The sequence below is a fragment of the Cricetulus griseus genome, chromosome 3 (genome assembly GCF_003668045.3).
Source record: "Cricetulus griseus strain 17A/GY chromosome 3, alternate assembly CriGri-PICRH-1.0, whole genome shotgun sequence".
NCBI classification, from domain to species: Eukaryota; Metazoa; Chordata; class Mammalia; order Rodentia; family Cricetidae; genus Cricetulus; species Cricetulus griseus.
Genome location: NC_048596.1, coordinates 180,723,084 through 180,746,110, shown reverse-complemented (window position 1 = coordinate 180,746,110; position 23,027 = coordinate 180,723,084). Strand labels below are relative to the sequence as shown.

The following is a 23,027-nucleotide window of genomic DNA, read 5'->3' as shown; positions in this document are numbered from 1 at the left end:
TTCTCTTACTCCGTTGCTTGCTGTGTAGCTTGGGTGGCTGGCGTCAGGTGTCCTCTCTCTCTTCTCATTCTTCAGTCTTCTCCCAGAGTTCTCCTCCTATTTATTCTGTCTGCCTGCCAGCCCCACTTAGCCTTTCTCCTGCCCAACTGTTGCCATTCAGCCCTTTCTTAGACCAATCAGGTGTTTTAGACAGGCAGAGTAAGACAGCCTCACAGAGCTAAACAAATGCAGCATAAACAAAAGCAACACATCTTTACATTGTTGAACAAATATTCCACAACATAAATATAATTTCATTTAACATTTTAAAAATACTTGGTTCTCTTTTACCTTATTGTTGTGAAACTGTCATATAGCTTCTCAAGTATCCTGATATCATTTATTAAGTAAATTCTCTGTTTTCCTAATGTAAATTATTTCTTTATTATAAGTGTTAAAAATCATAAAGTTTTATAGTATTTAAAGGAAATGTAAAGCATATTATACAGAAATGATTGTATTGAAATTATTTACTTGCTATTTTTATATTGTAGGAAAAATTACAAAGTGGACAATGTAAGGATAATACCTCACCTATGAAAGTAAAAATACAGAACAATTTGAAACACCTCTGTGAAGACAGTATTGGAAGTAACAAAGCAGAAAATAAGGATATAAACCAGTCTAGACAGCTTCACAGTTTTAAGTCCAGTGGAGTCACATCTAAAGCTTGTGCAAATGAAAACCAAATGAAGACTCTGAAAAAGAACACAAATCCTCTTAATCCTTGCTATAGGGAGAAAGGGCAGAATAAGATTTTACATAAAGCCACTTCAAGCTGTACTCAAAACTTAAATGAAAAAATGACTTTTAACCAAAAGGATTCTGTTTCTCAATCAAGGTATAGTTTAATGATTTTACTACTTATTTATTTAGTAAATATTTATTGTGTGTCATGTTGGTTGTTTTTGGTTTTTGGAGACAGGGTTTCTTCTGTGGCTTTGGAGGCTGTCTTGGAACTCGATCTGTAGACCAGGCTGGTCTTGAACTCACAGAGATCCACCTGCCTCTGCCTCCCGAGTGCTGGGATTAAAGGCATGCGCCAATACTGCCTGGCACGTGTCATGTTGTTAAGCACTGTGGATACAGGAATAGTTAAACCTGGTTTGGGGAGGAGCATAAAGTAGGAATTCTTTCTGTTTCCTTTTTTTCCAAATGTATTTATCTTTTTACAATTTCATATATATAAAATGTACTTTGTTTCCCTTTCAGAATATTCAGGGTTTCTCTGTAGCTTTGAATCCTGTCCTGGAGCTTATTATGTAGACCAGGCTGGCTTTGAACTCCCAGAGATCTGCCTGCCTCTGCCTCTGCCTCTGCCTCTGGAGAGCTGGGATAAAAGATTTGCACCACCACCTCCTGACCCTTTCAGAATATTTTTATCCCCTCCTCCTCCTGCCAATCCCTTTTTTCTTCCATAAGTCTCCTTCCTACTCCCATGTCTTTCAGTACATTTGCTGTGTGCTTCACTGCCTTTTATTAGGGTTGCTTGCCATGAGCATGGATGGGAAAGGAAAAAAAATTGAGACAGGATCTCTTATATCCAAAGCTTGTATGTAGCCGAGGATAGCCTTGAAATTCTGATCTTCCTACCTCTAACTCCCAAGTGCTGATGTTATAGGTAAGTATAACCACACCCAGTTTTTACAGTGCTGAGGATTGAATCCATGACCAACTGATGCTGGATAAATACTCTACCAAATGAGCTACATCCCCAGCTCTAAAGTTTTTTGAAAAAAAAATATTGACCAATGAATTTGGATGAGGAGGTATGGATTCTAGTTTATCAAGGCTTTTCATGGTTTTCTCAGGATTTGGGAGTTTAATCCACATGATATGGGGAGCCACTGGAGATATTTTTGCTTTGTTTTCTTTTTTGAAATGGTCTCATGAATAACAAAAAGTCTTCAACTATCTTGTAGCCACAATGACCTTGAATTACCCTTATGTATACTACTACCCCCAGTTTATAAGATGCTAGTGATCAAAACCAGGGCTTCATGCATGTTGGGCAAGCATTCTACCAACTGAATTATGTCCCAAGCTCCTGAAGACTTTAAATTGAATGAAATACTTGTGTTAGTTTTATGTCAACTTGACACAAGCTAAAGTCATCTGAGAGGAGGGAACCTCAAGTAAGGAAATACCTCCATCAGATTGGGACTGTACAGACGCCTGTGGGGCATTCTTTTAAATTAGTGGTTTATGGGACAGGGCCCAGCCCATTGTGAGTGTTGCCATCCTTGGTCTGGTGGTCCTGGGTTCTATAAGACTGTGCAAGAAAAGTAGAGAGCATGCTAGTAAGCAGCAGTCTTCCATGGCCTCTGCCTTAGCTCCTATAACCAGGTACTTGCCGTTTTTGAGTTCCTGCCCTGACTTCTTTCAATGATGGGCTACAACATGGAAGTGTAAGCCAAATAAACCCTTTACTCCTCAACTTGCTTTTTGATTATGATGTTTCATCCCAGCAATAGATACCCTAAGACAATAAAATTTGAATTTTAGAAATTATGCTTACAAAAGAAAACTTAAACTAAGTCCCTATATTTGAAGTAATAAAGCATTGAACCTTTCAGCAATATGACAAAAACTAGTTTGCAAGTTTGCTGTGGTAAAGGGAGTAGAGTTTGGTGAAAATTCAATTTAGGATTGCTTTTTCCCCCCATTTTGTTTCTATTACTGACTGCCCTTTTCCCCTCACAGGTAACATGTAAGATTGGATGTAGGCATGTAGCTTTTCCTCTTAAACTCTTTCTTGTGTTGTGTGATGGCTATTGTACTTAAGGAAAAATGAAGAGGAGGCTATGCTCTGGTCAGATTACAGGGTAAACTGAGTAACAGGAAGATGGATTGTATTATCACTCCTTCCCTTTCCATTTTTCTTTTTCCTCCCCAAGGACAACTTTATTAGAGTTTGAAAGAAAAACAAGGCAAACAAGCTGTTAATCTCAGCAGCTGTCAGGATGAGAGAGATGGAGTAGGAGAGAGAAAGCCATGAGTTTTTGAGTTAGAGGTTGCAAAAGTTGGCATGCTGAGCAATGTCAGTCAATAAGGAATTTTTCTGTGAAGAGGAAGAAGGTTTCAAGGAAAGTGAAAAAGTCCAGAGTGTCAATGAAAACATGCTTAGACTTTTGACCATGTCCAAAAGAAAAATAGAAACAAGCCAAAGGAAAATTTACACTTTTGTCAGAACTGAGAAAATTAAGCAGTTTAGGAGTGCTGTGTAGAAGCTGGCAAGACTGCTTGCTGTCAGTGTTATTTTAACCTCACCTCTCAGGGATAGGAAACTGCAGAATGCTGAGATATGTTTTTGGGCCAGCCTTTTAGCCTTCTGCTCCAAGACTTTCACCCATACTCTTTTATTCTCTTCTGGTTGGCCCTTTTTAAATTTATTTATTTATTTATTTATTTATTTATTTATTTATTTATTTTGGTTTTTCAAGACAGGGTTTCTCTGTGTAGCTTTGGAGCCTATCCTGGCACTAGCTCTGGAGACCAGGCTGGCCTTGAACTCACAGACATCCGCCTGCCTCTGCCTCCCGAGTGCTGGGATTACAGGCGTGTGCCACCAACTCCCGGCTAAACTTTTTATTTTCTTAAGATTTACTTTTGTTATTTGTGTGTGTGTCTGTGAGTTTGGATGCTCATGGAGGTCAGGGTGTTGGGTCCCTGGGGACTGGTGTTACATGAAGTCTTGAGTCACCTGACACTTGAGAATGAACTCCTGTCCTCTGAAAGAGCAGCAAGTGTTCTTAACTGCAGAGCCATCTCTCTAACTTTAAGATTGGCCTTGTTTCTATCTTAGCTATTATTGTTATTTTAGTGTCAGTTTGAGTTACTCATACTTGCATTTTAATTGTTTTCCCCTTCTGTCTTGTACCCTCTACAAATAGATTTACGAAGGCCTAGAGATTAACATTAATCATTGTTAATATCTGTGGTAGTTTGAAATTGGCCCCCATAAAAGGGTTAGTTATGACAAAGGGGTTAGTTAGTTCAGTTGGCAGAGTACGTGCCTACTGTGCACTGGACCCTGAGACTGATTCACAGTATTGCATCAAGTGGGCATAGTGGCACATGTCCATAATACCAGCACTCAGAAAGTGAGGGCAGGAAGATCAGGAGCTCAGAGTCATTTTCCACTACAAATCAAGTTGAGGGCCAGCATGGGTATGTGAGACTCTGTCTCAAAACACAAAATAAACATACATCTTGCTATATCCTCTTTTCTCTTTTAAATATTATTTATTTCTTTTTATTTTCTGTATATGGGTATCTGCCTGCATATATGTCTATGTACTGTGTGTATGTTTAGGGCCTGTAAAGAAGCCAGAAAAAGATGTTAGATCCCCTGAGCTATTCTGTGGGTGCTGAGAATTGAACTCTGGAAGTGGACCACTTAACCACAGGGCTATCTTTCCAACCCCCATCAAGGATTTATTTACCAGACATAAATGTGTGGTTCCATATATGAAATATTTTGTTTCGTTTGTTTTTCTGAGGTTAGGTCAGGTTGGCTTACTACTCATGATATTCCTATTTCAGTCTCCCAAGTGCTGGGATTACAGGTGTATGTCCTATGCCCAGTTTACAAAAGGCTGTTGTCTTAGGGTTTCTATTACTGTGAAGAGACACCATGACCAAGTCAACTCTTTTTTTTTTTTTTTTACAGATTTTATTTATTTATTATGTATACAGCATTCTGCTTCCATGTATATCTGCACACCCAGAAGAGGGCAACAGATCTCATAAGGGATGGTTGTGAGCCACCATGTGGTTACTGGGAATTGAACTCAGGACCTCTGGAAGAACAGCCAGTGTTCTTAACCTCTGAGCCATCTCTCCAGCCCGACCAAGGCAACTCTTATGAAGGAAAACATTTAATTGGGGTGGCTTACAGTTCAGAGGTTTAGTCCATTATCTTACCACAGGACATGGCAACATGTAGGCAGACATGGTGCTGGAGAAGGAGCTGAAAGTTCTACATCTTGATCTGTAGGACATAGAACCAACGGTGTACCACACTGAACATGCTTGAGCAAAGGAGACCTCAAAGTACACCCCCACAGTGACACATTTCCTCTAATAAGGCTACACCTACTCCAACAAAGCCATGCTTCCTAATAGTGCCATTCCCTATGAGTTTATGGGGGCCAATTATATTCAAACTATCGCAGATATTAACAATGAATATTGTTATATTATTGTTTGTTTTCCTGTCATCCATGTTCTCCCAGATTTTATTCTCTCCCTTTTGGACTTTATTCTTCCTTTTTTTCCCCTCTTCCTCCTTCTCTTCTTTTTTTTCTTCCTTGAAACCAAGTCTCCTATATCCCAGATGTGCTTTTGCTCACTCTGTTTTAGATGATGACTTTGAATTTTTTTTTATCCTTCTGCTTTTACCTCCTGAGTGCTGAGATTAAGATATGAGATACAGCACTCAGTTTGTGTGTGGGGATTGAAACCAGCGCTTCAAAATGCTAGGTAGACACTTTACCACCTGAGCTATATCCCTAGTCTATCTATTCTTCTAAATGTTTTTCCCTGTATTTTTTTTTAGTATTCAAACTATTATCCATTCATCTATTTGTCCCACACACATACTTTGTCATATGCTAGGAATAAACACAAGGCTCCAGTACCGTATAAACGGGGTATGGTAACATGTACCTTAATCCCTAGCACTCAGGTGGTAGAGGCAGAAGAGTAAAAAAATTTAAAGTCACCCTCTAATACAGATTGGGTTTATGGCCAGTCTGGGATATAGGAGACTTAAAACAAAACAAAACAAGAAAAACAAAACAAAACAAAAACTATAACCCTAGCCCTCTGTTAGTGGTTTGTTTGTTTTTTTTTTATAATATTTTGCTTCTGTCTTTTATCAATACTGTCACTCTCTGCAGGCTTGTTTACTTCTTCAAGCAAGGCTATGACTATTGCAGACCCTATTTTGGTCAAATATTGTTGATATGGTAGTCAGCTTTCTGTCATTATAACACAATACTTGAAACAATTAACTTTTATAGAGAAAAGGTTTATTTTGATTCATGGTTTGGGAAATTACATTCTGACATGATGGGCTGAATACCCTTTGCTTTGGGGTCTCTAGCAAGGACAGCATAAGGTGTTGGGAGCATCTGTTGGAGCAAGCCACTCACCCCATGAGCCAAGAAACAGAAGAAAATAGGACATACCAGGGTTGCACAGTCCCCCTGGTGACTTTAAGACCTTGTACAAGGCCCCACCTCCTGAAGATCTCAAAATCTCCCAGTAGTGCCAAGCTGAGGGTCAGGGCTTAAATAATGAACTTTGGGAGCACATTTGACATTCAGATTATTGTAGTAGGTTTTGGAAACAGCTCTGTTGTCCCACTGAACATTCCAAGCCACAATACTGTTTAAAATTTCCCCTACACCACAGAATTTTTACTTCTAATAATGTAGTGTCCATTTTCTTTTAGTGACCATGTTGTTGAACATCCGACTCACATTGTCAAAAATGGAAGGCAGCAAGTATCAGTAACAGGTATGATTTTAAATGTTTCTTCTTTGGTTTTTCAAGCAAATAGGTATTTGGTATGGCTAAAACTTAAATGTAAGTTGGTATATCTGCTCTGTGTAAGCCATACTTTTGACTCTGGCACACCTGTCTTTATTACCATTTACTCATATATAGAATCTTTTTCTTTATCCTCTAAGATGACTGGATATGTAGTAGTGAGAGAAAATGTATGAAAAATCTGAGGCTTAATAAATATTATAAATTTCAGAACCTTTTCATTAAACAAAAAAAATCTTACATTTTGCATTTTTTTCAGATCCATTTACATTGTGTTTAGACATAATAGATAAAGAAGTTGGTTTTCAAGCAAGTGACAACTGTTCCAAAATGTTGAAATATAGGTGCTCAGGTGAATATTTTTTAATTATATTAATTTCATAATTGAATCTTTATCTGCTATTAGTTAGAATTTATAACATTTCTGCCTTATGATTAATTTCATCTCCTTTGAATATGTGACGATCTGAATTTTAGAAGCATTTAAATCAATATTGTCTATTTTTCATTAGGGCATGCCCAAATGAGTAAATGCAATTAATATCTCTTATTTTTGTTTTTGTCACAACATTGTCTGTAACTTTAAATGAGCAAGATAAATATGTTTTCAGAGATCAGAGAAATAGATATTTATTCTATATTATATTCTAAACAGGTATTAAGTATTCCATATATAGTTTTATATTTCTAGTAAATTTATTAATGTTCCTAGTGTCCCATGCCCCACTACTGATTTTTTTCTAAAAGATCTCACTGCACTGATCCAAATCTTTCTCTTCCTCACACCCTACCATTTCCTCTTTTTTTCATGCTCACTGTTCTCTGAAGAAACAGTGCTCCATGTTCAGTGCAGAACATCACTATTCTATTTTAGATGAGGATTTGCATCTCTGTTCCTCTGAAGCTGATTTATAACCGTAATATGAATTCTATAACTACTCTCTTCTGTCTAATATAACTGTACAATCTTTGTGCAGTTTCTTCCTTTAAATCAGCACACCTGTATTCCAGATACTTAAGAGATTGAGGCACTCTGGGCAATGATGGCACACACCTTTAATCCCAGTATTTAGGAGGCAGACGGATCTCTGAGTTCACGGCCAGCCTGGTCTACAGAGAGAGTGCCAGGATAACCAAGGGCAGTTACACAGAGAAACCCTGCTTGTGTGTGGGGGGGGGTGAGAGAGAGAGAGAGAGAGAGAGAGAGAGAGAGAGAGAGAGAGAGAGAGAGAGAGAGAGAGAGGCAGGAAGGATCATTAGAGCCTCTAGTTTAAGCAATGTAATACCACCTCATCTCAAAAACACATAAAGTCAGTGTCTTAGTCACAGTGATATTGCTATGAAGAGACACCATGAACAGGCAACTCTTATAAAAGAAAGGATTTAATTGGGGACTTGCTTACTCTTTCAGAGATTTATTCCATTTATCATCATGGTGAAAATCATGATGGTATACAGACAGGTGCTGGAGCAGTAGCTGAATTGTAGGCAGAGAGAGGGAGATTCTGGTCCTCAAAGCCCACCCCCAAAAGCACACTTCCTTCAACAAGGCCATACCTCCTAATCCTTCTCAAGTAGTGCTATTCCCTGATGACTAAGCATTCAAATATATGTGACTATGGGGCCATTCTTATTGAAATCACCACAGACATTATTAATAGGAAAAATGTAGTTTAATCTCAAGATTCTTCTTATCTGCTTTTAAAACAGGGTATCACACTGTAATCCAGGCTAACTTGGAACCCACTCTGTAGCCCCGGCTACAGATTCAGCTGGTAGCCATCACTCCTGGATTAACCTAATGTTTCAGTGCTGAAACTCTTGACTCCTTGATTTGGGTAGTTCATGTCTAATTGATGCTAATTATTGCTGTATTTTACTTATAAATTTCACAGCATTTATAGTACCCTCTTGAGTTCATTACAGAATACATAGGCAGATAATTTGGGTTATTACATCCATTTGTCCTACCTAACCAGGCTAATTTTTCTTCATCTTAAAAATCCAAATACTTGGTACAATTTGCTTTCCCTTTAAATATTTATGTACTCTACCCACTCCTGCCCTTTTAGAGGGAAGAGGAAGTATGGGGGTGTGGGGGTGTGGATGCATGGGTTTTTTGCCTGCGTATATGCCTATTCGTCACTTGTGCCTGATGCCCAAGGAGGCCAGAACAGTGTCAGCCACCCCAGAATTGGAGTTACACACTTTTGTGAGTTGCCATGTGGGTACTGGGCATTGAACCCTGATCCTCTGAAAGAGCAGTTAGTGCTCTCAACCACTAAGCCATCTCCTCAGCCCTGAGAGGGATCTTTTGAGATGAAGTTTGATTGTGTAGCCCTAACTGGCCTCATGTTTTCTATGTAGGCTAGACTTGTCCTGAATTTTCAGTGATCCTCCTGTCTCTGCCCAATAAGTGCTGGGATTATCAGCATGTATGACCATGCCAGGATATTATTCTACTCTTATTGTTGACTCTTCATGATTCCTTTTCTATACACTCATTCCATTAATTCCCTAACAGGTGGCACTTGCTCTCTTGTCCACTATCACACACACTCTTCCCATTACCTGGGATTGAACCTAGGGGCCTTGAACATATTAGACAAGAGCTCTACTACTACTTTATCCTGTCCCTCCTCTCTTAACATTCTACTTATTTTTATACATTAAAGTTACCTAACCCCTCACTTTCCCTCTTAATTTAGTTATTTTTGTCATTTTACTGAACTTTAAATGTTAGTTTACCTGGAGCCTTTTCCCCCTAAAACTGGCGACTTATTCACTATTGACTCATATATATATATTTAGGTTATTGAAATTGGGTCTCATGTTATAGTGCTGTTACTAATGGCCAGGGCTAGAATCATGTGTTTTCAGGTTCTTGACCTCTTATCCAATGTAGGCAGAGTTTTTCTGTCCCACCAGCCCACTCCCAAATAACCACACAGAGACTTATTATTAATTATAAATGCTTGTATCCAGCCAGCTGTTACAACTTAAATTAACCCATTTCTATTAATCTATGTGCTGTCCCAAGGCACATTAATGAACTTCTCATGTTGCTTCTTCCCTAAGAGGAAGCTTGTGACTCCTCTGACTCTGCCCTTCTTTCCAGCACTCTCTCTGTCCTGAAAAATCCTGTCTAACCCTTGGCCAATTAGCGCTTTTTTTGTTTGTTTGTTTTTTGTTTTGTTTTTGAGACAGGGTTTCTCTGTATAGCTTTTGAATCTCTCTTGGCACTTGCTCTGTAGGCCAGGCTGGCCTCGTACTCATGGAGATCTGCCTGCCTCTGCCTCCCAAGTGCTGGGTCAAAGGCATATGCCACCACCCAGCCACCAATCAGCTTTTTATTAACAATGAGAGCAACCCATTTTCACAGTGTACAGAAGGATTATTCCACAGCAATCCAAAGCATTGAAAATAAGGGCTCACATAGATGTGCAAAAGTAACAAGGTAACTTAATAAAGAGCCAATCAGTAATACAGATTAGAGGAGGATATACTGTCAAGATTGACAGTGGACTTTACTAGTACTTCAGGACTCCAGTTATTGTTTAGGGCTCAAGAAAAGGATCAGTTTAGTTGTTAAAAGGTACAACATGGACAATTCTCTGCTTTGATAGATTAGGTCATATAATCATCTTACTGTGCATGTCCCTCCCCATAATTGATCTGATTTTAATCATGTGCCCATTCAGTTATGCATAGGCATAGGATGGTAAATAGGGAATTCTTCCTAAAAGTTTACTTGAGGACACAGTTTGTCTTATTGCACATGCACCCAAAAATAGTTCAGGCTGGATCGGCCTTTCTGTGCCTCATATTCAGATATACTAGGAGTATATTTGAACAGAAATTGTCTACATTTGGGACAGTGGTTAAGAGCCATACTTTTGCTTTTGGAGAGGACCTGAGTTAAATTTCCAACACCCACCGCTCACAACCACCTGAAATTCTAGTTCCCAGGGATCTGGCACTCTATTCTGGCTTCTATGACTATTTTAGTTACTGTCCTATTGCTGTGATGAGACAACATGACCAAAGCAACTTACAAAAGAAAGTGTTTAATTGGGGTCTTGCTTATAGTTTCAAATAGTTAGTCTGTGATTATCATTGGAGCAGGTAGGTATGGTGCTAGAGCAGTAGCTAAGAGCTTACATCTTACTGGCAAGATGACAATGGGGGTTGGGGAGCAAGACTGGGTCTGGCATGGGCTTTTGAAACCTCCAAAACTCACCCCCCAGTGACACATCTCCTCCAGCAAAGTCTGAATGTCCTAATCATTCCTAAATAGTCTACCAACTGGAAAACAAACATTTAAATATATAAGCCTATGGGAGTCATGTAATCACACACATGCACACATTCACACACAGTTAAAAATAAAAAAATACAGGGCAAGAAAGATGGCTCATAGTTAAGATCACAGGCTACTTTCCAAAGGACCCCTGTTCAATTCCTAACAATCACATGGCTGCTCCCAACATCTATAACTTCAATTCCAGGGGATCTAACACCTCTTCTGACCTCCTTGGGCACTACATGTATTTGGTACACAGATAGACATGTAGACAAAACACCTATATACATATTTAAATACAATAATAATAATGATAATAGTAACAATAAAAAACCTGTCTAAATTTGATTGTCAATGAAGGAGAAACTTATCCCATTGTTCAGAGAAAGGTATATGTATAGTCTGATACAGATATGCAGATGGGAAGGTAATGTCCAAGATTGTTTAGTGCATTGCTTAGAAAGGGTTTTTTGTGCATGATATATCTAGGCAATGGAACTAGGCTGCTGAATTAGTTACTTTTCTGTTGCTGTGATAAAGTATCATAACCAAGGCAACTTACAGAAGGAAGAGTTTAGTTTGACTACGGTTCCAGAAGGAGAAGAGTCCATCATGGCAGGGAGACATGCAGCAAGCAGCAGGCATGGTAGCAGGGTCAGGAAGCTGAAAGATCGTGTCTTCAGCCACAAACATGAAACGGAACAAATGGACTGAAAGTAGGGTAAGGCTCACCCCTACTGAGGTACTTCTCCAGCAGTGCTACACCCCTTCAACCTCTCCAAACAGCAATTGGAAACTAGTTATTCAAATCATGGGGGACATTTTTTCATTCAAACCACCACAGCTGCGAAATGTATATTTAGAAAAGGAGATTGTTCATAAACCAACTACGTACAGTCTCAGATTATTAAACTTGTCCCTGTGATTGTTGGGCCTCAAACATGTGATCATCTTGTCTCTGCCTCCAGAATGCTGAGATTACAGGCATGCATCACTATGCCCGGGTTTGTTAAATTTTTTTTTTTTGAGTCTTTTATTTATTTTGAGTCTCTCCATTTGGCCCAAACTGGTCTCAAATATTGTGATCCTCTGATTTGTACTACCACACCTAGCTAAAACCAGTAGCTTAAGAAAATTCTTTATAGCCAGGTGGTGGTTGTGCACGCCTTTAATCCCAGCACTCAGGAGGCAGAAGCAGACAGATCTCTGAGTTTGAGACCAGCCTGGTCTACAGAGCGAGTTCCAGGATGTTCAGGACTACATAGAAAACTCCTGTCTCAAAAAAACTCTTTGTAAAAAATTATGTATTTTCATGTGTATGTATGTGTTCTTATGTGAGTTCATGTATATCATGTGTGTGCAACAGTTCTTAGGAGTTCAGAGGGCATTGGCTCCCCTAGAACTGCAGTTGTAGGAAGTTGTTAGCCATTATATGGGTGTTGGCACTCAAAATAAAAATCCTCTGCAAGAATAGCAAGTGCTGTTTACCACTCAGCAATATTTCCAGTCCCTTAAAAATGTATTGTCTGTAGTCTCACTGTATTTATGAATATTGTTTCTTGAAGTATTTTCCTCTCAGAAATCTAAAGCCATAATTCCTAGATCATCCACCTAGGTCCATGTGAGTTCTGGAGTGAGTTTATAAGTTTACTATACAATACATTTTTTTTTTAGTTTAAGGGAAATACAATAACCAACATCTGTTGTACATCATTGCTCAAGGTTGATCACAGTTTCAACACTGAAGCATTAGATTATACCACATTCATCATATTAATGCTACTTGATAAAATTTTTGGAAAGATGAATGAGGTATTTATATGATAGCTAGGCTGGCCTGGAATTCATGGATGTAAGTGATCCTCCTGGCTTAACTTGGCTTTCCAAGAAGCCAAGACTATAAGTGTGTAACACTGTGCCTTACCTGATAACAATTTCTTTCTTTTCCTTTTTAAGAGTTGCTGTGGTCATGGTGTCTCTGCACAGCAATAGAAACCCTAAGACAAGCACTGTATGTTAGATTATAGTAAGCATTATTTTCTTAGGTAATAGTTTCATATATTTAAAAAAGCAAAATCCTTATATTAGGGATGCATAAGTATTCACAAATGCATGATATTTAAATGCAAATTCCATTGTCCACGTGGGTGTGTTATAATTGGAGAGATATCAATAAAAATTTGACTTTCTACAGTTGGTGGAGGCACACACCTTTACTCTACAGAGTAAATACCAGGACAGCCAGGGCTACACAGAGAAACTCTGCCTCAAAAAAATGACTTTCTATGATTTAATAATTATGAAACTAGGTGAAATATACATAGATGTTTGTTATGCTCTGGCTTTTACTCTTAGGCATTTAAAATGTTCCATAATAATCTTTAAAGTGAAAAGAAAATTGAATATAAAGAACACTTCTACTTTTCTGTTACTATGATACTACTTTTCTGTTACTATGATAAAATAGCATGACCAAAGCACCTTAGAGAAGGAAGGTTCCAGAGAGGTAAGAGTTCATTACTGGGGGACTGGAGAGATGGCTCAGAGATTAAGATCACTAGCTGCTCTTCCAAAGATCCTGCATTCAGTTTCCAGCAACCTACATGGTATCTCACAGCCATCTATAATGACATCTGGTGCGCTCTTTTGGCATGCAGGCATATGTGAAGGTAGAACACTATACATAGTAAATAAATGAATGAATAAATGAATAAATAAATCTTAAAGAAAAAAAAAAAAGAGTTCATCACTGTGACCACCATGTGAGCCAAGAGCTCACATCTTGAATCACAAGAAGGAAATAAAGGGAGTGCACTGGAAAGGCTCCAATCTTCAAACTCGAAAAGCCCACTTCCAGTGACATACTTTCTGAACCTTCCTAAACAGTGCCACCAGCTGGTGACCAAGTATTGAAATGCCTGAGACAATGGGATACATTTCAGTCATACCATCACAACTTCTTTAGGTACCTTCCCTTAATGACTCAAAACCAAACCAATGTAGATACTTCCTGTTTCTTTTTCTTTTCTGTTTTTTGGAGACAGTCTTATATATCCTAGTCTGGCCTCCAGTTGACTATATAAGCAAGGATTTTCCTGCCTCTGCCTTCTAAATGCTGGGATTGCAGGTGTGTGCTCAATTTTGTACTGTGCTAGGGATTTAATCCAGAGTTTGTGAATGTTAGTCAAATATTGTACCAATTAAGCTAATCCTTAGCCCTTTTCTTCTTCTATTTCAGTACTGAACCCAGGGCTTTGCACTTGGTAGACAAGCACTGTACACTGACCTGTAGCAGTCCTTTAATTTCTTGGTGTTTTGTTTGTTTTGTTTTTGTGCCTAGGTTTCACAAAATTGCACAAGCTAGTCTTGAACTTGCAAACCTCCTGCCTTTCTGTCTTGGCCTTCTAAGTACTGAGGATTGTAGGCATGTGTTGCCACAGTGGGTTGGGTGCTTCTTTTCTGTGTGGCTGTAACTGTTCACACTTCCGCCCCAACCCAACCCTTCTTTCTTTTTTTTTTTTTTTAGTTTTTTGTTTGTTTGTTTGTTTGGTTGGTTGGTTGGTTTTCCAAGACAGAGTTTCTCTGTGTAGTTTTGGAGTTTGTCCTGAAACTTGCTTTGCAGACCAGGCTGGCCTCAAACTCACAGTGATCTGCCTGCCTCTGCCTCCAGAGTGCTGGGATTAAAGGCATGTGCCACCACTGCCTGGCAATAAGCAATTTGTCCCATACGGAGATTGACTTCTGGATCTGGGCATTATTAGCACCACACACTAACCAAATGAGCAACCAGCCAGACCCTTATTTCTTTTGTGTAGTTTCTTTACTCTCTGAGATAAGTTGGGGTTTCTTGAAATTTTCCTAATTTCTTAATTTCACTTTAGTTTATCATCTTAGAGGTTATCTGTTTTCACTGAGTTACTAGTATATAATTTTGTAGCATCTATATACCAACTTAAATTTGTTTTCTTTCAGGTTGCATAGCAGTAAGAAAACTCCTCAATAGCCGAAATTTTAGCAAGCTTTTGCACTCTTGTGCATACCTATGTGATCATCATAAAGTCATTATGGAAGCTGAAGATAAATATAAAAGTGAACTAAGGAAAGCACTTATCTGTGGCAAAGGTAATTAATTCAGCCACTTTAACTGTAATTGTGGCTTTATATTCTGAACTATCCTCTAAAGTATTAAGTATATTGACTAGAGTATGAAATACTGCTGAAAAAAAAAAAACCCTATCTCTAGGTTACCAATAACTTAAGATATACTAGAGGAGTTTTTAATCTGTAATGGCTTAAAAATTCTCCCTAAACTGGGCATGGTGGAATATACCTATATCCTTAGCCTTTGGGAGGTAGAGGCAAGAGAATCAGGAATTCAAGGCCATCCTTAGCTATACAGAGTTTGTGACCAGCCTGATCTATCTGATACCCTGTGTCAAAAAATCAAACAAAAAAGATCTAGGTGTGGTGGCACTTGTCTTTTATTTCAGATCTTGGGAAGCAGAGTTAGGCAGATCCCTGAGTTCAAGGCCACCCTGGTTTACATAGCTAGTTCTAGGACAGCCAAAACAAAAACAAAAAAAGGTGGGTCTGGGGAGATGGCTCAGCAGTTAAAAGCAGTTGCCTGCTCTTACATATGACTCAGGTTCATTCAGTTCCAGCACCCATATGTGGCTCACAACCATCTGTAATTCCAGTTCCAGGGAATCCAGCACCCTCTTCAGGTACAAATGTAGTTAGTGTACATGCACACATGCAGACAAAACACTCATACACAGTAAGAAATAAAATAAGCAAAATTATTTCTAGTTCACTTAAGGATTACCACTATAAGATGGTAAGCAGTATCATACTATAATAGATTTGATATGTAACTACTTAGATTGCTATTATAAGTATACTTAATGTTTCCTATATTTTTCAGAAATTTTGCTGACCCCCCGTAGAAGACAACTTAGTAAAGAATCTACTGCTTCTGAAGGACTAAGTGAATATATTTAATTTTTAAATTTGCTTTAACTGTACATATCCCTAAAAAGAAGAGAGCAGCTGAAAGACTGTTCTCCTTAATTACATAAAATGATAACGCTTGGCTTGTATGAGATTATACCTACTGAAGAAAAGATACCATCTTTCTCCCTTTATGCTGTTTTCTTGCTGCTTGCCACCTGGGGAAAGAGCTCTAGGAAACAGACATTCCTTTTATTTATTTATTTTTAACTGGTTTTGTAGATTTTATTTATTTTTATTTTACATGTATGAATATTTCCCTGCATGCGTGTATTTTTGTTTTACATGTATGAATATTTCACTGCATGTGTATGCAGTGCTCATGGAGGCCAAAGAAGACATCAGGTCCCCTGGAACTGGAGTTGTAAAGGGTTGCTAGCCACCATGTGGGTGCTAGGTATTGAACCCTGGTCCTCTGGTGCTCTTAACCACTGAGCCATCTCTCCAGCCCTGACATTTATTAAACATCTGGTATATGTTAGTTGTTTTATAGATATTATTTTCTCTAATTATGTTAATAATCAGTTATAATAATTTGGCCTCCTCTTTTAGAATTTATAAGAGTATTTACAAGAGTATTTTGAGGAAGTATTAATTTGACTCTTTATCTCTCTCTCTCTCTCTCTTTTTTTTTTTTTATTTCCTGAGACAGGGTTTCTTTGTGGAGTCCTGGCTGTCTGGAACTTGTTCTGTAGACTAGGTTGACCTCAAACTCAGAGATCCACCTGCCTCTGCCTCCCAAGTGCTGGGATTAAAGGCATGCACCACCATCTCCCAGCTTAATCTTGTTGCCGGAATTTCTTGTCCCACCAGGTCCCGCCACCCTTGAGCCCCAAATAAACACACAGATGCTGTATTAGTTATAAAACTGTTGGCTGATATCTAGGGCTTCTTATTGACTAGCTCTCTCTTAATTATTAACCCATAACTACTAATCTATGTATTTTTACATGGCCTTATCTTGCCAGAGAACACCTGGCACGTCCTATCCTCCCTGTCTCTACATGGCATCTCTCTGTAGTGCCTCTCTGCCTACCTTTCCCAGAATTCTCCTTGTCTCCTAGTCCCGTCTATCTTCCTGCTTCTATGGGCCAAACAGTGTTTTATTCATCAACCAGTAAGAAAAACATACACAAGAACATGCCCCATCATAATCTTTTAAATCAACCCAGGAATATTTAGTATGCGATCAATTTTTTTTCCTCTTGATTAATTTCCCTTATATATTAGGTATCTCACTACACTCCTTTTTTTGTTTGTTTGTTTTTTTGTTTTTCGAGACAGGGTTTCTCTCTGTAGCTTTGGAGCCTATCCTGGCACTCGCTCTGGAGACCAGGCTGGCCTCAAACTCACAGAGATCTGCCTGCCTCTGCCTCCCGAGTGCTGGTATTAAAGGCATGCGCCACCAATGCCCAGTTCACTACACTTCTTTTAACTGTAGTTTATACTCAAATATACTCAGATTTGAGCCTATCATTTTTGAGGAAGGACAATGTACCATGTAGGCATTCAATCTGCCCCAAGGCTCTTTTTAGGATGGCTTGCTATGTTGAAAGAATTAAGAATTTCTGGAATTAAGTCCTCTTGCTCATCTTCTTCTGTAACATACAGGGGATATTAAGAATAGCACTGAGGCTGGGTGTGTGACTCATGTCTCTAATCCCAGAACTAAGGCAGACAGTTCACAAGTTTGAGGCAAGTGTGAGCTATATAGCAAGACTTTCTAGAAGCCTAGTAATTTAATAATAATGTTTTAAAATTGCACTCAAAAAGGCCATGAGTGAAGCCTTGAAGTACAGAGTGTTTTTCAAAATTACCCAGTCCTCTGCTGTAGAACTTGTAAGTCAGGAAAATGGCAGGCTTAGTGAAAATGGCAGGGAGCTTCATGTGAACAACTTTAAGGCCTCAGTGTCCTAAAAGTTATACCCTACCCCGTCCTGATTATAAGGAGATCAAGTCATTCATCAAGTGAAGCTTCAAAGAAACTTGGGTAACAATAGTTTTCCAGCATTCTCCAGCTAAGGGGTAACTTGTAAATAAAGTTTTGAGACAGTTTTATCAATAGTAACTTTTTCTCTTAATAAATATTGATGATTGTTTACTATGTCTGAGATATGTTCTGAGCCTGGGTTACAGTGGTAACTAAGCTACTCAGATGCCTCGCCCTTCATGGAGCTTGCATTTTAAATACTAACTACTAAGTAATAGCAATGACTTCTCAGCATCTTCTGGGAACATGTTCTCTTTTGTTTTACACCATTGCACTTACCTTAGGAAGGTAGACAGATGGCCAGCAGTGTTGGCTTGTAAGGGTCAAAGTTGATACATCCATCCCTTCTAAAGTAAGTAGCAGCCTCAAGCAGAAATGCTAAAGCACACCTCTCTGGCATCTGTCTACAGTGCCACACAGGTATCAGTGAACTCTGAAGTCCAAGGAAACCTATGTGCTGGGACTGGAGAGAGAGACCAGTAGTAGAAGTGCTTGCAACTAAGTCTGATGACCTAAGTTTGATCCTCAGAACCCATATCAGAGTGGAAGAAAAGAACTGACTCTACAAAGCTGTTCCCTGATCTCCACATACATGCCACGGCATGAGTGTGTCCATACATATCACACACACACAATAATACTAAAACTATTTCCTCATGATAGTCACCAGGAGATAATTGAAATGACTGTTTGCCAACTGTGTATTCTTTCTGTTATAGAAGCTATTCATCTAAAACCAGATAGTCAAAAACTTCCAAGTTTGGAGGAACATGCCTGTAATACCAGTATTCCAGAGGCTAAGGCAAGAAGATTCCGAGTTCCAGGCCAGCATGGACTACATAGTGAGTTTGAGGCAAGACCGAGCTACATAGGACAAGCCTGTCTCAGAAAAAGAAAAAAAGAGAAAAGAAAAGAAAACCTACAAACTTCTTTTTCCATTATGTGACCCATTTTGCTTTTATATTGTGATAAGCTGAGCACCCCTTATAGATAGTACATGTAGGGTTTTTTGTTTGTTTGTTTTGTAAGTGAACTTCAAACAACTCTTAGTCTTCAATCCAGTGAAAACTGGGCCAGATGGTGGTGATGCACAGCTTTAATCCCAGCACTCCAGAGGCAGAATCTCTGAGTTTGAAGACATCCTGTTCTACAGAGCTAGTTACAGGACAGCTAGGGCTGTTACACAGAGAAACCCTGTCTTGAGTAACCAAAACAAAACAAAACAAAAACAAATGAAAACTAGTACTCAAAATAACAAATGTTGGTATTCCATATTCTGTGAAGTTATGAAGCTTTTGAGAATACTGTATCTGTAAGATAGATAAGCTGTTTGTTAACCTTCCTCACAGAATGCTGCATTAAAATCTAATGTTTATAAACTTGCCATTTGATTGTTTGGTAGATGTGAATATTATTTCAGTGGATTAAGTTATAATATTAAGGAAGTCAACAGTGGTAACCCCTCACTCAATGATCTTTTAAACTGAAGTAAATTTCCATTTGAAAAACATCTCTGGCATCAAACTGTCTCATTCTGTAGTTTATATCTATGGAATAAGTTATACATTTATTTGAGTCTTAAGAAGGTATCTTATTTCAGCAAGTATTAATATATTATACAATTTCCATTCATTACAGAAAAAAGAAGAATTCGTAAAAACTTTACCAAAGAAGAAGTAAATTATCTTTTTCATGGAGTTAAAAAAATGGGAAATCATTGGAATTCAATTTTGTGGTCTTTCCCCTTTCAACAAGGACGAAGGGCTGTAGACCTTGCTCACAAATACCACAAGCTGATCAGAGGCCCCAACTGTGCAGCCATATGACTAGAGGAGACTCAGTTTTTTTGTTTGGACTCTTAAAATAGAATTTCTTAGGAGATACAAAATGTTAAATATTCTTCTAAACTCTTAAAAGACAGGGGCTGATAAGAGTTTAAATGATTTTTGTGATACAAACTCTTCAAAATGTTACAATAATTTATAATGCAAATACATTTTTCAGTGTGAAAATTAGAATTTCTCCATGAGACCAAATAAGTTGTCCCTTTACTTTTCAATGGTCAAAGAACATAGGTCACAAGAAAAAAATTAGCAGCCTTTAAACATCACTTAACATTATATTGCCATAAATACTATATAAGACATTTGCCTTTCAGTATTTTGCCTAGTGCTAATGTCCACTCTAGAACTCCCGACAATTTCTCAAGCTGCTCAACTAAGGCTGTTCAACCAACAAATAAATGTTTGGCATTTGTTAATTGAAATGATTCCTCTTCTAAAGGTTAATTATGAAATTGTCTTAGCACTCAATTGTAACGAAAGTCTTTCTGCCGCAGCTACCTGAGCCCTGCCACCACGTGGGCGCTTTCTGCCAGACCGCCCAAGTTCCATCCGCTGCCACATTACAGTCCCAAGTAACACACATAAACTTATATTAGGTACAATGCTACTAACAAGAAGTCGTGCTTGTCTCTGTTCTTTTGCTTCCAAAATCCCTTTTTAAGCTTTTGTGAAGTTTACATGGAAGTTCGTAACATTATTGCCAGCTGCCTGGGTTCTGCTGCCTATTGACTAGTTGTGGCAACTGGTGTTCGAGGCGGTAGGAGCTTAGAATCCTAATCCTAGAACTCTCGAGGGCTGCAGGCCATCCTTGGGAGTGCTGAGTCCAACCCCCAAGAGTGTGGGACAGCTCTGGCATACTGAAGCTGCACCAATGCAGTGCATCTGGATAGGGTGGGCTTCAGCAGCAGGTTCCCCACTTCCTCTGGGAACTTTGGGACGTAGGGTGATCCCACTTCTGACACCAAATAAAGTGGGGCACAATTAATGTGTATTGCAAAGGAGTCAGAGCAAGTTTGATGAACAGATGTTTTAATAGGAGAGTACTCACACAATGGAATCAGTACCCTATAACCAGGTGAACCATGGAACAGAGAAAGCTGCCTGTGTGCAACCCTCATATTTAAGGTCTTGCTACGTCACTGACCACGCCCTAGTGTGTGGTCTGCGTCACATGTGCCAGCCCCCAAGAGGGTGTGGCTAACATTTCCCCTACAATTCCCCTTTTAGTCTAAAAGAGTATTAAGATTTAACAGTGTAAATTATCTATAATTAACAGTCATAAGGGTGAATTACAAGAAGTTATAATAATCTACTAATGTCACATCTTAATTATAACTACTCCAACTAAACCTAAAAATCATCCAAAAGAGATGTCCAAGCTTGAACACCACCTTCCAAACCCAACATTAAACAATAGGAAACTAGCCCTAACTAGGTGTCAACAGTGGAGAAGTGGGGTGTAGTATTTAGTATTCTCCATGTTACTTCCCGCTGAACTGAGACAACAACAGCCTCATGGGGTCCTGTGGGCAGAAATGTTAATGTGATGAAAGTCCTGAATGGGTTATATCCAGTCCATGTCTGGTGGGAGATGCTTGCTTGAAGGTCCAGGTTGAAGTCCTTATCTTGATTGAAGTTCTTGTGTTGATTGAAGTCAGTATCCGAAATTCTGGCCGGAGTGTCAGTTGAAACAAAGCAAGTTGGATCCACTGTACTCGAGGAGGTGTGGCCCATTTTCTTTCCGGAGCATCCAGGGATTGCTGTTAGGCAGGTCTTCATTGGCTGTGTGGGACTCAAACATAATTTTGTTTTTCAAGACAGGGTTTCTCTGTGTAGCTCTGGAGCCTATCCTGGCACTCACTCTGGAGACCAGGCCGGCCTCAAACTCACAGAGATCTGCCTGCCTCTGCCTCCCGAGTGCTGGGATTAAAGGTGAGCGCCACCAATGCCCGGCTCAAACATAAATGTTAGCAGAGAAATGTTTGTTTGTACATGTATGTATACTGGGAAAGGCATCCATGGGAAAATAAGAAATATGAAAGAGCGTACACCTTGAGAGAAAAAAACAAGAAAAGACAAATGATAGTCCCTAATCTTTCCCCATTCTGTATTACATCAATTGGCTTCTTGATATAATACAGAAACTCTGAAGTTTCTTTTAATAACATACTTGGATTTAGAGGAGGAAAGCCAAATCCAACTTGAAAGCCAGTATTGGTTTAATTGAATAGGGACTAGGAAATAAAGAGAAATAGAGTTCTCTGAGAGACAGCTGTAAAGTTAACCATATGGCACATTCCTTTTGTTTGATGGTTATAGCTACCGTCCCTTCTTAAGTATCTACCCAGGCAGTTTCCTTTGACTTCTGGAGATGAGTTTTCCTGTGAAGATAAAAGGCAAAACACTTAGCAGCCTTTAAACATCACTTATAGTATTGCCATAAATACTATATGAGACATTTGCATTTTAGTTTTTTGCCTAGTGCTAATGTCCACTCTAGAACTCCTGACAATTTCTCAAGCTGTTCAACTAATATTCTCACCCAACAAATAAATGTTTGACATTTGTTAATTGAAATGATTTCTCTTCTAAAGGTTAATTATGAAATTGTCTTAGCACTCAATATTCTGTGATCAAGTTCTCATTTTGCTGTATGCTTATTTTCTTAGTTTATTATATTGAATTGATTTATTGTGTATATGGTGTATACGGGCACAAGTGCCACAGGGCATATGTGAAGGCCAAAGAAAACAACTTGCAGAAGTTAGTTTTTTTCCTTTCATCATGTTCATCCTAGAGATCAAACTCAGTTTGTCAGGCAAGGCAGCAAGTGCCTTTACCCACCAAGCCATCTTACTGGTTGCTTTAGTTATTTTAAGTGTCTCTCATTTCCCTTCCTGGCCTTCTGCATTTTTCCCCCTCATGTTAATAAGTCTCAGCTACTTCATGCTGTAGAAGAACAAGGTCATATCCTCCGATGAGCTTAGTCACTGCTGGACATATTATTGTCTATTTGTAATGTATGGCCTTAGAATGGGCTCAACTTCTCTCCTATGCCCAATTTTATGAACCTAATTTTGATGTCTTTTGATATTTTCTGTGACCAATTTTCCAATAAAAGCTAATATAGTTATACTTTTTATATTATAATTGGAGTCATTTTCAAATTCTATCCTGTTGGATTTGTGTGGGATATGGGTCTTATGTAGCCCAGGCTGGCCTTGCACTCGATTTATATCCTGGAATGACCTTCCTTGTTTTTGTTTAGCAGATCTGGGGCTTG

At 38.8% G+C, this 23,027-nt stretch overlaps 1 protein-coding gene across 2 annotated transcripts in view; it reads left to right on the top strand.

Moving 5' to 3' along the window:
* Terb1 (telomere repeat binding bouquet formation protein 1) overlaps positions 1-19,757 on the top strand; it is a 48,088-nt gene extending 28,331 nt beyond the window's left edge. Inside the window, exons 12-18 of one of the 2 annotated variants that reach the window (XM_027405744.2) lie at positions 534-880; positions 6,500-6,564; positions 6,857-6,949; positions 14,873-15,022; positions 15,825-15,887; positions 18,620-18,742; positions 19,539-19,757. In XM_027405744.2, the coding sequence (XP_027261545.1) occupies positions 534-880; positions 6,500-6,564; positions 6,857-6,949; positions 14,873-15,022; positions 15,825-15,887; positions 18,620-18,742; positions 19,539-19,726 (1,029 nt within the window). In that variant the 3' untranslated portion in view covers positions 19,727-19,757. The remainder of the gene's footprint in view (positions 1-533; positions 881-6,499; positions 6,565-6,856; positions 6,950-14,872; positions 15,023-15,824; positions 15,888-18,619; positions 18,743-19,538) is intronic. The other variant, XM_035441427.1, reaches the window with a different exon arrangement.
* Positions 19,758-23,027: the final 3,270 nt, after the last annotated feature.